The 14,631-nt window shown below is 37.2% G+C and overlaps 3 protein-coding genes across 4 annotated transcripts in view; 1 reads left to right on the forward strand and 2 right to left on the reverse strand.

Annotated features, from left to right (window-relative positions):
• LOC120420649 (protein Lilipod) overlaps nt 1-3,710 on the reverse strand; it is a 65,604-nt gene extending 61,894 nt beyond the window's left edge. The window contains exon 1 of one of the 2 annotated variants that reach the window (XM_039583731.2): nt 3,029-3,710. In XM_039583731.2, the coding sequence (XP_039439665.1) occupies nt 3,029-3,106 (78 nt within the window). In that variant the 5' untranslated portion in view covers nt 3,107-3,710. The remainder of the gene's footprint in view (nt 1-3,028) is intronic. The other variant, XM_039583733.2, reaches the window with a different exon arrangement.
• Nucleotides 3,711-9,577: 5,867 nt separating this feature from the next.
• Nucleotides 9,578-10,358, reverse strand: LOC120420687 (ATP synthase subunit e, mitochondrial). The gene is made up of 3 exons (XM_039583783.1): nt 10,197-10,358; nt 9,872-10,028; nt 9,578-9,802 (listed from the first exon to the last, which is right to left on the reverse strand). Exons 1-3 carry the CDS (start codon nt 10,239-10,241, stop codon nt 9,756-9,758), a joined length of 249 nt encoding a protein of 82 aa, XP_039439717.1. The 5' UTR covers nt 10,242-10,358; the 3' UTR covers nt 9,578-9,755.
• Nucleotides 10,359-10,623: 265 nt separating this feature from the next.
• On the forward strand, nt 10,624-11,335 carry LOC120420688 (complex III assembly factor LYRM7). The gene is made up of 4 exons (XM_039583784.1): nt 10,624-10,782; nt 10,844-10,987; nt 11,049-11,130; nt 11,189-11,335. The coding sequence occupies exons 1-4, from the start codon at nt 10,762-10,764 to the stop codon at nt 11,281-11,283; spliced, it is 342 nt and encodes a 113-aa protein (XP_039439718.1). The 5' UTR covers nt 10,624-10,761; the 3' UTR covers nt 11,284-11,335.
• Nucleotides 11,336-14,631: the final 3,296 nt, after the last annotated feature.

Genomic DNA, 14,631 nt, shown 5'->3' on the forward strand with positions numbered 1-14,631 from the left:
ATCTCATCGCTCAAATTTTACACAAATGCTTAAAATAACCCTAAAAACCGTTTTCCGCTTGTGGAGTAGGGGGTCATTTTTTCTGGGCACCCTACTGTATATGCATGTAAACTATGTCCAGATCCATCATCCGATCCATCGTTATTTAGGTAATCAAAAAACCTTTCCAACGAGTTCAAATAGTCTGAAATAGTCTGAATAGTCTGGCAAACTTTGTCTCAAGTTATGACTACCTAAGTGATATTTATGTACATTTTTATAACGTATTTAAAAAATAGAAGAAATTGTTGGTTAAGAGTGAGGAAGGCACCAATCACATTGTTGGATACGGTTAGTTTTATTTTGCATTTTTTAAATGTTTTCTCCCTACAACTCAAACGTGTGTTTTTAAAAGTATTTTTTTTTCAGAAAGTTCAACAAATTTTGCATACGAATAACCGTGGAAAAAAGTAAGATTATAAAAAATCTCCACATTCAAGCAGTGGACGAGCAACAACGGACATTCAAAGAGTCATTTTATGCATTTTTATGCTAAAATTTCTGTAAAATACTTTAACACATCGAAAAACTGGTTAAAATGATCAAAATCATAGCAATAAACTTTTTTTTTTAAATTCTGATAACTTGTGAAAACTACACTCCTTATGAAACTACCTAGGTGATGATAGCCCTCGCGCTGCTTCCAACGACCCGTTTCAGAATGAAAGAGCTCCTTGCGGTACAATTACCCACTCGGAAAATACTCTGGTAAATTTTAGTGTCTTGCGCTGGCGGACGTTTGTCGTGCAGTTCAGACACACTTGGCACACTTATCCTAGACAAGTTTTGCGTAACGCCAGATGAATCTGGCGAAAATCGGGCGAAAGTTCTGCCAGCTGTCTGGCACAAAAATCAACCGGTTCAATCGGTTGAACCGTGCACGACCGGTTTGTGTCATATTCGCCAGAAATTATGGCAGAAATCTGGGGTAAATCTGGGGGAAATTCTGCCAGATGGCTGGCGCAAGCCCCCAGACGAACGCCAGAATTGTGTCCGCCATTTCCGACCGGGTAGGTTTTACAGCGTGACGTCACACGCACACACATTTTTACTGAGACATACGTGCAAAAAATGTAAACAGTGCAGCCAAGCTGTCAATTTTCTAACCTAAAAACCGAGTCGGCGTAAAACCTGATTCCGAGGTCGCTGGGCATTGATCGGTCCCGCCTAAACATAGAAGCAAGCATCTGAAGGAAACTCGATCTATATTTAGACTTCCAATCCCGTCAGGCAAATCAGGGATCAGCGCGTATTTAATATGAGAAGATAACATGTTTCAACACAACGGATCAATTCACTGTCAGAATGTAAACCTTCTGATGGCCGACTACTTAGCGTCCCAGACCACCAATCCAGAGGTGTGAGTTCGAATCCCACCTAATTCAATTCCGTTTTTGTTCATATTCAATGTTCAAATTCCTGATTCCAAATTTCAAAGGTAACGGCCGGGATTTGATCCCTGTACCTTCTGCTTGTGAGGCAGAAGTCGTAACCATTAAGCCACGGAGCCGGTCTCTGCAATACAAAAGCACGTTATTTTAAATGAAATTTTTCATTCTATGTTATAACAGATTCCGATAAAATTACATTTTCCTCGAGTTTGGTCAAATAGTGCATTTTGCGTAGATTTTGCGTGGGACATTTTTTTTGTTTTTAAATTCAAGTGTCACATGCATGTAAATCAACAACATTTTCAACCAAACCACAACATTTTCAAGGGTTTGTATGAGGACACAGATAGTTTTTGAAGTCTATTTTCAGGGAAAAATATTCATTTAATGTTATTGTTTAAAATGCTGATGAGTGAGCTAATGGTCCTGTTCTTCTTAAATGGGAATAATGATGAATTCAGTGATAATTGGGGTTGGTTTGTGAAAGAATGGTCCAGAAAAGGTATGTGAAATATAAAATTCTTCAAAGTTTTACTGAATATTAACCGTAGGAGTAACGTTTTTTTTACACAAATCTTTGATGATTTGCAATTATCCAAATTCGGATTTGAAGTAATTCAGAGTAAAGAATGTATGAAAATTTATTTTAGTAATACAAATGAATGAAATGGTGGTATAATCCCGAATCTTTACATTTTGCTTATGTGCTCTAATGAAATGTTTGGCTAATTGCCCACATGTTACACTGAAAAAAACCAATTCTCGTAATCGTGAATTAAGTTCACGAATGCAAGAACCACGAAGGAATATATTCACGTTTATGGTGCAAATGCACCATTCTCATGAATAAATTCCTTCGTGGTTCTCACATTCGTGAACTTAATTCACGATTACGAGAATTGATTTTTTTCTGTGTACTGGACGTGAAAATCGACATTTCGACAGAGTCACAAACTGGAAATCTCAGTTATGTTTGTAACAATATTGAACCTTATAATAACATTATTAAAATTTCATATACAAGATTACATTTCAACGGCTTTTACGCAAAGTTCTTGGCATATCGGCCAAGTGTACATTTTTAACGCTCCATATGAAAAAGCTTTGCAATGACCCCAGTAAATAGACATTTAGACCATATCTGATAAATCTAGAACCGGTTCTGGGTACCCTGGTTTAGTCAATTGCAATTTTACTAAATCACAAGCCATACTGGAACCAGTGAAAGACACTCGGACCACATCTGGCCACTCCGGAGCAGGACAATATAAGAATCTCGAGGATACCAACTAAAAATACATCTTATAGTTGCATAACCAGCAATTTGGTCACCCATCGCTGCAGCCCAAAAAATGTGCATCCATTGGACCCACACACAAAAAAAAGAGTTTGACTCCACCTCCAACTTCGTAGGCCACCACACCCTGTCCCCGCCGCGCACATCGGCAAACGCGGACAGCGAAGCAACAAAATAGACCCCGTAACCTATTTTAGCGACTCGATAACAGAGAGCGCTCGCTGCGTTGCAGTTGCAGCAGCTTGAACATCTTTTTTCGTTCACCAAATTGAAATTTGTTAATGGAGCGACCACCACTTACGATATGCTCGCGTACGGTGTTGTGAAATATCTGCTCCCGGATGTCGGCCACCTCGTCCTCCTCGGTTGTGGTGTCCATCTCGGCCACCGGAAGCAGCAGCAGTTGGAGGCCGCTGGAGTTGATGTTGAGGAAAATTTTCGGGAACTTTGTCTTTTCTCCTCGCTGGAACTGTTGTGTCTGGACGTTCACCACATTTTGGAGGATTTTCTACGCTGCTCGCAGCAACGGTAAAGGGCGAGGGACACTCCCCACAACCTGAATTCTTCTGCGCGACACTTTCACTCCCAAAAACGGAATATTTTTCACCAAGTGTGCAAGAAGCGGATTTTCAACCCTTTCTCCTCGCGGCTCGAAATCACACACAGTGGGCTGCGACTTTTCTTCACGTCACCAATTTGTTTCCTTTTTTCAACAATTTTTTCACCCACAGAAAGGCAACAAAACACAAATTTTTCCTCCTGCAAAATCAGCAGCGAAATCAAATTGCGACGTTTACAATGTTGGGAGGTAAATACACACTGACCCGACTGGATGTATTGTGTGTGATGATTATGCGCTGCCTCCTTGTGACTTTATGCTACGTTTTATGCTCACAAAGACGACGCGTACACACACACACCCGCACACAAGCCCGACTCGATGCTTCTGGGATTGGAATCGATTTGACGGCCGTTTACGAGCGAGGTAAACACTGAACTGAGAGGCGGAGAGCGAGAGAGCCAGATTTGTAACTGTTTTGCTGTGTGGGGTGGTTGACGGTTGGGCTGGCTGACAGCTGATGGCCTATCTACAATCACTTAGCTTAGAAAATTTCACTTAGCTTAGGAATTTGAATCAATGGAAATGAATCTGAGTTTCTACAATGGAAAAGTAATCAAATTAGAAACTGACGTTTGGTTTGGAAAATTTCAAAATCTACGGTAAGTTGACGTTTCCATATCAAAGGTAAACAAACAACTGCATAGCAACGTATATCAGCCCAGCAAGTTTTCTAAGTTGATTGTGGATGACGAACGTAAGTTGCAGATTTTCCTAAGTAACTACTTTACTTAGATGTTCTAAGCTAAGTGATTGTAGATAGGCCATGACACACTGTAACTGAAAATCGCACTTTGCTGACTTCGTTTTCGCACTTTTTCATACGATTTTTTCAGTTCGACCGCGATTACACAAAAAAGTGTAATCGTAGTTGAACTGAAAAAATCGTATGGGAAGGTGCGAAAACGAACTCAGCAAAGTGTGATTTTCAGTTACAGTGCAAGCAGCTTTGCTGCTGCCCAGTCAAATCAATCCGAATTCTGAAACGGAATCTAATTAGAATCGTATACAAATTCCGTTTCAAATGCAACAACCGGTTCCGTGTTCGAACCGGTTGTTGCGTTTGAAACGGAATTTGTATACGATTTTAATTAGATTCCGTTTCAGAATTCGGATTAATTTGACTGGGTGAACTTGCGTGCATGTTTATTTTTTAAATTTAGGCAGTTAACAAGACGTCATCCATAAAGTACATACCTCGGATTGGTTTTCAAAAAGACGTAAGAGCCAATGGTAAACAAAGCCATTTTAGCATCGGTATTTGACATTCTTACGGAAAATCAATTTCAAAAATGCTTAAGATTGTTCATCTACACGTCTTTCAAGTGCTCCAAACTAAAAATAAATGAATTTTTGTTACAATTAGGAGAAAAACGAATATTTGTGTTGGAGGTCACGGTGGCTCTTACGGCTTTTTGAAAACTGACTTATTATTTTTTTAAACCGTTCAAAAAAACTACAAATATTTATCACAGACAAACAGACGAGACTCTCCATACAAATTATTTTTGAAATCCATCGACCTTCATCAAACCACCAAATCACGGCGACGCCAGCGCTGTCTGGTGAGCTGATGCCGAAGCGCAGCACAAACATACCAATACAAACACATTACTGTCATGTGTCATGTCAGTGTATGTGTGAGACAATCAAGCCTTAACGATTGTAAACATCAACAGCTGATCGAAATAATTTTGTTGTTGCTGATCGTCAGAACCCGATGCAAAAAATCAATCAATGTCGACGGCCGAAGATGACGGTGTATCAGTTCCGTTTCCCATGGCAGAACCTCATGAGCCAAATCATGCGGCAGCACCAGCAACGACAGAGACCAAACCACTGGTCCTCCCCGTTGCTTTCAAGTTCAAGTTCGAAATTCCTCCTCCTCCAAAACCTCTAACACCTGACACCATCATCAACAAGATACCCCTGGTCACGAAAACACCAGTAGTGGCCGCCGAAATAGAAAAATCCAATTCAAATCTACCGGAATTGATCCCCACGATGGGCGTTTGGAAACATCTGTGTGGAACATGTCCACGGCTCAGTTAACTTGCGCCCAACAACAAAAACGCAAAGATTCCAAAAACGCTGCCGCAAAATTTACATCGAAACAGAACCACAGAAACTGAACTGTGAAAGATTGAGTGGTGCAATATCGCCATAAGGCCAAGAAGACGACCAGCAGCAGCAATCTGAGCAGCAGTCCACGAAGGATAAGCAGGTTGCTCCGAAGAAGATGACTCCACCACAGGATCCGGCTTCCTCCGCAGTAGCGGGCGCCTCAGCAGCAGCCTCGACATCGGCAGGCAATTGAGCAGGCCTACCGGATTAATAGTGGGGCAAAAGGCCATGGCCGAGACTGCCCAATTTTGTCCTACAAAGCCTGGGTTGGGATTCACCGTTAGAATTCTTGAATCCCACAAATTTTGGTGTTTTCATTTGTTGCCTCGCACGTGCTCACGCTCAACTTAAAAACAAAAACACGCATCACACACACTGAGAAAAGACGGGTGAGCTGTCACGACAGCAGCGCCATCAGCGCCGGGTGAGTGGATGCCGAAACAAAATTGCATTTGAAATAACCGTTTTTGGAGGACGATGGTTCGGCTCTCGAGTGTCCCGTCTGTTTGTCTGTGCATTTATCTTGACATACATTACCTGTTATGTAGATCAATACAAGTTTTATTAGAAATTTCCTTCATCAATACATATCTGAGTTCATTAAATAGCAATATTAGTCTCCATGAGCCTACAGTTCGTGTTCCAAGGAAGAGCTTTACCGAAAACATCGAAGTGATTTGTCAACATTGAAAAAATAAATTAAAGCAAGAAACACCATGCCCTTGACCGTCCTATAGAGGATTTGCAGCAAAGCTAAAAGCCACATGTCGCCACCAATGAACAAAAAGCTTAAACTTATGATTTTTTGGAAAAAAATGTGTTTTTTCCTTCATAATCAACATTTTTTTTTGAAACTTATGCCGGATTTGGATGAGAAAAATTATTTCCAGCAATTTGGTGTACAACTTTCCAATATTTGTTTGATTTTTCTATGAGAAAACTGGAAATTTAGAAAAAGATAGTAATTTGGACTATTTGGCAAGAAAGTCTGTCAAAAATCAATGAAAATTGTTGAATATTCGTTAACACATCTGTTATCAACTATATAACTGTTTATTTCTTTGATATATACGGGGAAACTCATTTTTTCGTGTTCCAACACATGTTTTTTTTAAAGAAAAAGGTCACAAAATTTTGCGCGCCCAAAAATTGATGTTCATTATTTTAAAGCAAAAAATGTTTCTCGTCTTTTGCAACTAGTTTCATTAAGATTGATGCAGGGAATCATGAGAAATAAGCGATTTTGTTCTTCAATCCAGCAGAAAGAAATACGATTTTTGGCAAGTAACCTCATTTTGGCGCCACCTACATTTGAAACACAGGCGCGCTGCAAAACCTCAATACAAAACTGTTTTATTTTAAAGTATTGCACCTATAAAAAAAACTTTTTTATTTTAAAGTGCTCAGAATAAATTTAAAGACATTTACTGAAATTGCACCTTTAAAAAAAACTCCAGAATTGGTGCCAAACCAACGGGGTTTCAGTGTACTATGGAACAAAACACGAAAAAAGTTGCAAAACTTTAAAAAGTTTCATAATATTTATTATAATATAATTTAGCCTCGAGGTTATCTATCAGATCTATTTTTTGCGATACTTATTAGGTTCAAATACTTCAATTTAATTCATGTATATTTCTTAAGAACATTTAGGGGAGTTTGGGGTAATATGGACAGTGGGGGTAATTTGGACACCCCTTTAAAAATCACCTTTTCTTCGGATATAAAGTGAAAACGGCAATTTAAGTGATAAGGCTAGTACTAGTAATGGCCTAGGAGTATGGACAAATCAAAAAAGTTGGAATAGGTTAAGTAGTTTTGGTATAGTATGTGAAAGTTTCCAAAGGCCGGTTGGCACTGCCTTAAGTTCTAATATTTGAGGGTTGGGAAATAAGGTTTTGCAGAGGTTATATGGCAAAAAAGTGGACATTTTTTGTTTAAGGGGGTTGCTTGGACGATGTCTGAGATATGTACGTATAAAAATTGTGCATTTTATCAATTTTTATCATCAAAAATTGCAATTTATGATAGAACATGCTATGGGGGTAATTTGGACATGGCTTGTGGGGTAATTTGGACATACCTGAAAGTCTACCTGTCAGGTAAAAAATAACTTTCATGGTTGGTTGAGTTCTTAAAGGGATTTAGAGGGATTTAAAATGTCAAAACACTCAAAAAGGAATGTGAGCAATCAGAACTTTCACAAAACCCCTATTTTTTAATTTAGATAAATTTATTGCAATATTCAAATGGATGAAATATGATTACTGCACATTTTGCTTTTAGTCAATTTCTGTGACATTTCTAATTTCTATGCTGGTTTACAAAAATATTAAAATTTGAAGGGCTACATGTAAAATTAAAAAAAATGATGGTTTCAGGTTAATTAGTTTTATATAAAGATTGATTTATATAAATCTAAACAATACCTTAATCACTAAAAACTATACTTGTGCCTAATCCAGAATCAATGTTTAAATCATTTCAGAATTAATTATTGAATTATGTATACAACACTGAACAATTTGTTATCTTCCTATTGAATTATAGTTCTATCACAAAATCATTATTTAAACCTTTGATGAAATATTATGAGCAAAATAAACACATCAAAATATAAAACAATTACAAAAACATGCTCAAAAAATCAAATGTTAAACTTATTCTTCAACATGTGTCCAAATTACCCCACAAAAGGTGTCCATATTACCCCACAAGATATGTCCATATTACCCCACAAGGCATGTCCAAATTACCCCACAAGGCATGTCCAAATTACCCCATAGGGGTGTTCATATTACCCCCACACAAAAATGTGGGGGTAATTTGGACACCTTTTAATTTTTGCGATAAAAATGGGTTTTTCATCAAAATTTATCGAAATGAATGACATTTTTCCATCAAATATGGTCTCTATTATCCTCTGGTGTCATCCACATTCCTTTAAAATATCCATACAGCCCGTGGCAGAGCAATTTCCTTAGGGTGTCCAAATTACCCCACACTCCCCTATTAATTTTTAACAATTGTACTGAGCATTTATAATAGGGTGGGTCATTTTTTTGTTGCAAGTGCTTGGATCCGGCTGGAATAAAGGCCATCTTGTAGGGTGTACCCATAGGGACTCTCATACCAAATTTGAGCGCATTTGGTTTAAAACTGGCTTGTCGCTGGCGGGTTAAAGCTTACATGGAAATTACTATCGAAAACGCGTGCTTTCTCTTTAAACGCTCCTACGAGCTAAGCGACAAACTTTAGTCCACACTTACACTAGGAAACCGTGTCGGGGATGGTCCAAGGAGCATTTATCTCTAAGAGTTCATGGGCCCGAAACTTTAAACACGAACAAAAGCAGCGAACCGAAGATTGGCAACGACGTTTTGGAATTTTGACTGTCTGGAACGCATGAATTACCCCATGGTTTTAATGAAAAATGCCCTAAACAGGAGTTATTTACAAATAGTAATTTATTGATTTAGCACAAAGTGTGCCATGAGAAAACAACTTAACGTGGCGTAAATATTAGAAGATGAGCTATTTATGATTAATGCTTAAGTTTCCCTGAATATTGTTTGCGAATGATGATTAATTTCTACTTTTTTTTGAAAAAAATAATATTCTTTCTTCAAAAAACTGGAATATCTCAGCTCAGAGTTGATGAAACTTCAAAGTTGCTTAAACGTAAATCTTGGGTGGATAACGAGGAAAAGATTGAAAGAAAGTAAAGCAAAAACTCGTATTTTTTGACATAAAATCTACCAGGAATGTGAAAATATGGTTTTAAAAGGCCATTTACTTGTTTATTGGACCACATACCATCATTTTATAGTATAGGCCATTTAAAATTTTGAGATTTTATATTTTTTCTGAGCAGATTTTGTGAAATTGTCGAAAAAAACTGACATTTTCAAAAAATGCCCAGGGAACATGGTAAACGATTTTTCCGACAGTTTTCATGTATGAAAAAGATGTTTCTAACATGATTATCCAGCATTTGAGAACTGAGCACATTGATTTCCTCGACGTCGTGTTTTTTGGGACACGCTAGTGGGTATTGTGGGCATGATTTTTTTTCCCAATATTGTTACTGTATGGAGAAAGATTAAGTTGAGAAGTAACAACTACCTGACAAGAATTTATTCAATCCATTTTTCTTACATCGTAAGTTTTTTTAAAGGAAAAAGTTTTTGTTGCATTTTACATTTCGCTTGTTGAATGTTTATTACGAACCGCCATTTAATGATTAAGAAATAAGGGACTAACAATAAATTCTCGCAGCTCCCGTTTACTTCTTCGCCGGTCCCGACAGCTCAGCAATGGCCTTGGCTTCCTCTGGAAATAAAAAAAAATAATGCGTTACTTCCAGATCTTCATCAAGTAAATTTTCAACATGAAACCAACCCTCCTGGTTGCGCTTCTTTTCCGCGGCAAGCTTCTTGTCACGGATGGCCTTCTGCTGGGCTTCGATCTCCCGGATGCCGACCTCGCGCTTGGCCAGACGCTGCTGGTGGTACGCACCGTACGCGACTCCGACGGCCAGGAACGACCAGCGGCCGAACTGTGCGGAAGAAAATAAAATTTATTTAAAAAATGTATCACGTCCGGAACTGGAGCGAATCCGGAATTATCTCCCGGTAACTCAGTGTCAAATATAAACATTACATAATAATGAAGGGATAAAGAATCCATTTTTACGAGCATAATTCCAGTTTGACCCGATACTCACCTTAATCAGCGGGGACACGCGGACCGGAGCGCCAAGATCTGCCATTGTAAGTGTAAAAATTTAAGGAAGTTTGCGGAAAAATCGCCACCAAAGTTTTCTTCAGAAAATTTCCACACTTTACGGAGGAGACGGCAAATGTCGTGTGATTTGACAGGCGCGTCCGCAAAGCAAACGTCAAACTTGTCGCAACGCGTTTGTGTTTGTGAAGGCAAACTATCCCGCCGGTATCGCAGAAAATCTGGTTTGATGACGCCGTTTTAAAAATTAAATTTATGTTCTCAACAATTTATGGATTCTGTCATTGTTCTTCTAATGAACAATTGATTAAGTTTTAAATTACACCTATTTTTAAGTCTTTTAAATTAATAAAAAAAGTTTATAAAAACATTCATGAAAAAAGTTTAAATCAAGTTGCCCGCCTACAACATGTTACATTTTGACAGATGTCTGCATGCTTGTGTAACTTTTATTATTGAAAACAAATCAGACTTTCAATCAAATTTTCAAGTGAAATTCAATAAAATTTGTATTAAAATTAGCATTATTTTTGTTAAAAATCAGAGTAATGTGTGCTCTTAGAAAGGAGGTAAATCATTTATTATAAAATGGATTGTTTAATTTGTATTTATTGCATTTACTTACCGTAGGCCCTAAAATGGTACAAAACGCTACAGCGAACCAAGGATCAGGTCTTTGCCGGTGACCAGAGGGCAATTGAAGCTGCTCGGCAGCGAATTCGGGAGGAATACGTCAAAAATAAAGACCTGACCAATGAGAAAGATATCAAAGAAGTACTTACATTCAGATAAATTGTCAAAATGTAGAGTAATTCTTTAAAAAACTTAATTTCAGAAAATCAAAATTGCACATGATGTAGACCTTGAGCTGAGAAGTGCAGTCGTGCAGGCGGTCAAAATCGATGATAACGTCTATCGTTAGTGATTATACTCCGTTAAAAAATCATTGTTAAAATTAATTCTAAATTATTTCAGAGGCAAAAATAACTGAAGAAACTCGCAAGCTGGAAAACACGATGTTCGATCCAAACGCCGAATTACCGCCTCCAAGGAGCAAGAAATGTAAATGAAGCAATACCTGATTTGTTATGTAAATAAATATTAGATGATTGAGTGGTGCTATTTGCTTTAAAGTTTACTTTTTCTATATCGCACATAATTCTTAATTTCTCACTAAACTATGAACTTTTTGCATGAATTGAAAGCTTAGACATTCAACTATGTTTGTCTGATAAGGGTATTTAATCAGATGTACTCTTCGAGTCATGCCAGACGTTTTTAACAAATATTTCAAACCGTTTTTTTCAAAATGTCCTCCTTTCAACATTTTGAAGAAATCTTACACAAAATGTTTCTTATTCATCCTAGCTATTTATTTTCTATCAGTTACAGTAATTTCACATAAAAACCTGAACGTTTTCCTTCAAAATATAACCAGTTTAGTTTAGTATTTTTTTGACCTAAATTTACAATTGTTTTTTAAAAATTGTTCAATCTGCAGAATGTCATCTATAACCATACTAAAGGAAACCGTAATAAAAATAATTTTATGAAAAAAGAACGTCAAATGCATAAGGGTTTTGTAGTTAATAAGTTTATCAAACAATTTATGTAAAAATCATATTAAAAAAATATGTGGTTTCTATACATATAAAAAAAAGATCTCTCGGAGGTTTTTTTTGCAGCACTTTTTAGAAAAATTGAAACCGAACATTTTTATATTTTTTTTTCTTTATTTTCCACAATGAACTTGATTCAATTGCGCACAACTTTCTAGAACAAAGCTTTTGTTTTTACTCACAAACTGACGGAGATCTAGTCTCCCGACCTCGCTCCCGACTCTCCTTTAAATTATTTTACCTGCAGATATCCAAATTTTAGTGAAAATGGCGTTACGAATGGTGCACGCCCGAAATGTCAAGCTCGCGCAGCTCCTACTCAAATATCCGAAATCCGAATTGGTTTTTGGCCGGCGTCTAAGGTTATAGACAATCAGATTACTTTAGCGCATTTCTGGAGTCGTATTTAGGGTGCAAGACCCAAATCTTGAGAAAATAAAAAAATGTGATTCGATAATTTGAAGATCACATTATTCGAAGTGAAATTAGGCGAGGACATTGGACATCGTGTGTTTTATTTCCGGGAATAACATTCAATCAAACATAAGCAGTACCCATGAGGATTAATTATTTTAGTTAAAAGCAGTTATCGTGTTAGAAATACGCTTCGAATTGAAATTATTCATTAAACATTGATAGGGAAGAAGCACGCTCTGAAGAGTAAATTTAAATCTAAAGGTTCATCATTCGTCATTTCGTTTCCATCGCGCAAAGATGTACAATCTAGAGGATTTTCGCCAGGAGACCATGTTTGGTCCACTGGCCCCACTGCTGAACATCGGATATTTCCTCGGGGCAATTCCTTATTCACTGAGCACGAACAATCTTTCATCGCGTCAGAAGCTTTTTCGTTTAGTGCAAATCCTCTACGAGTCTGTTTTAATTGCTGGACTCATCACCTCTGTCGTGGTCCTTCGAATGTATACCAGAGAGTTTGACAGTACCGATAAAGCACCTCCGTTCATCAAGCTATTTTACATTGTGGAGCATATTCTGGACATGTTCCTAATTGTTGGAATCTGTTACGGTGAACAGTTATTGCGTGCCAGCTTCAAAGGACTGTTAGATCAGCTGGATGATTTGCTGCAAATGTTCGGTCACGTGGCGGTTAAAATCATAAACCAGCGAAAGTTGTTTGCTATCATTGCCATTTTGGCAAATTTAGCGGTACAAGTTGCGGTTATTTGGAGTTGTCTTGATACTGAAAACATCCGTATCGTTCCGTTGCTAGTTACCATCCATGTACCTCTTACTATAACAGTCACATTTGTACAAATGTATTGCTTCATGGTTACTTCTATCACGAGAATAATCCGAGAAGTTAACAAAAGATTGAACACTCTAGTGAAACGTTTTAATGAACCCTTCAGCCAAGCGAAGCCACCATACCGTGAGGTATCACGACTGCGAAAAATCCATCTCCAAACAGTTGATCTGTTGGAACAGACAAACGAAGCCACCGGAGTTCTCGTAATATTTATCCTAAGTTCAACATTTGCCAACATGAACAGCCACTGCTTGTTCCTGTACAATGTAATAAAACTAGAGGATAAAAATCCAGACTTTGTACGTATAATAATAGAAATAAACTTACTAATGCTTCTGCGGGTTTTAAAAGTTCTAACAGTGATAATTCCGAACAGTTTAGTGAAAAAAGAAAACCATAAGGCAGCGAACATTTTGTGCAAATTTGAAGACTCTGAGAATGAGAAATTTAATTGGGTGGTAAGAACCTCTCAGTAACGTTTATCAATGTAGATTAAAATTTGTTTAAAATTACAGATTAACAAATACTTGCAACAATTGAATGATCAAAAAGATATTTACTCGGCATGTGGACTGATTCAGCTTGATTTGCCGCTGTTTGTCAAGGTACGAAATTTGCCTTCAATATTTTTTGTTATTTTTATCATTTGATATTTCTTTTAATTACAGATGGTTGGAGCTCTGGCAACTTATATGATTATTTTGATTCAGTTCAATGATAGTTCATCTCCTCCGGAAACATATCTACCAACTTCAATATATCCAGCCTAGAACTAATCAGCTATGTAATCAAAGTGTACCAATTTTGATAAAGCTTTTATAATCGCACAACCTTGGGTTGAAAATTTTCATCCGATAAAAAAATTAGCCTCATAATTTGGTTTAATTTTCTTTTGAATTAATAAATATTTTCAAAGTGTCATAAAATTTATTAAGGTCAGAATAAAGAATTTCATAACAAAATTTACCACTAGTTCTGTCAATTTTAAGGCTATAATTTAAGCAAAGAAATATTGTTTGGGTTAGAATTTTGAAAATATACCCAGATTTTGTTTTACCAATAAAAACATCAAATAATTATGGCACGTTTCTGCAATTCCATGAATTACCGTTCTAAAATGTTAAAATCAATAGTTTTGGAAAAATACCATATTTGAAATCTCTCCTTAAATTTCTCCTGAGGATAAATTAGGGTTGTTCTGTGGTCGTATCATAAGCATCATGTTATAAATGTGATTAAAGTTGTCATCACTCATCAAAAATGGATATGGATGAACACGCCATACAGTGCTTATTTAAGTCAAGCAATTCATTTCGCGTCTATCAACTCATTCGTTAAAATGTACAAAATAGAAGATCATCGCCAGGTGACCATGTTTGGTCCACTGGCACCACTTTTGAACATCGGATACTTTATCGGTGCTGTTCCATACCCTCTCTGTACGATAGCTCTTTCGCCTCTTCAGAAACTGTTGCGCTTCATACAAGTTATGTACGAATCTGTGCTGATTTCCGGACTCATCACATCCATTG

The sequence above is a fragment of the Culex pipiens genome, chromosome 3 (assembly GCF_016801865.2).
Source record: "Culex pipiens pallens isolate TS chromosome 3, TS_CPP_V2, whole genome shotgun sequence".
Taxonomy (NCBI): Eukaryota; Metazoa; Arthropoda; class Insecta; order Diptera; family Culicidae; genus Culex; species Culex pipiens.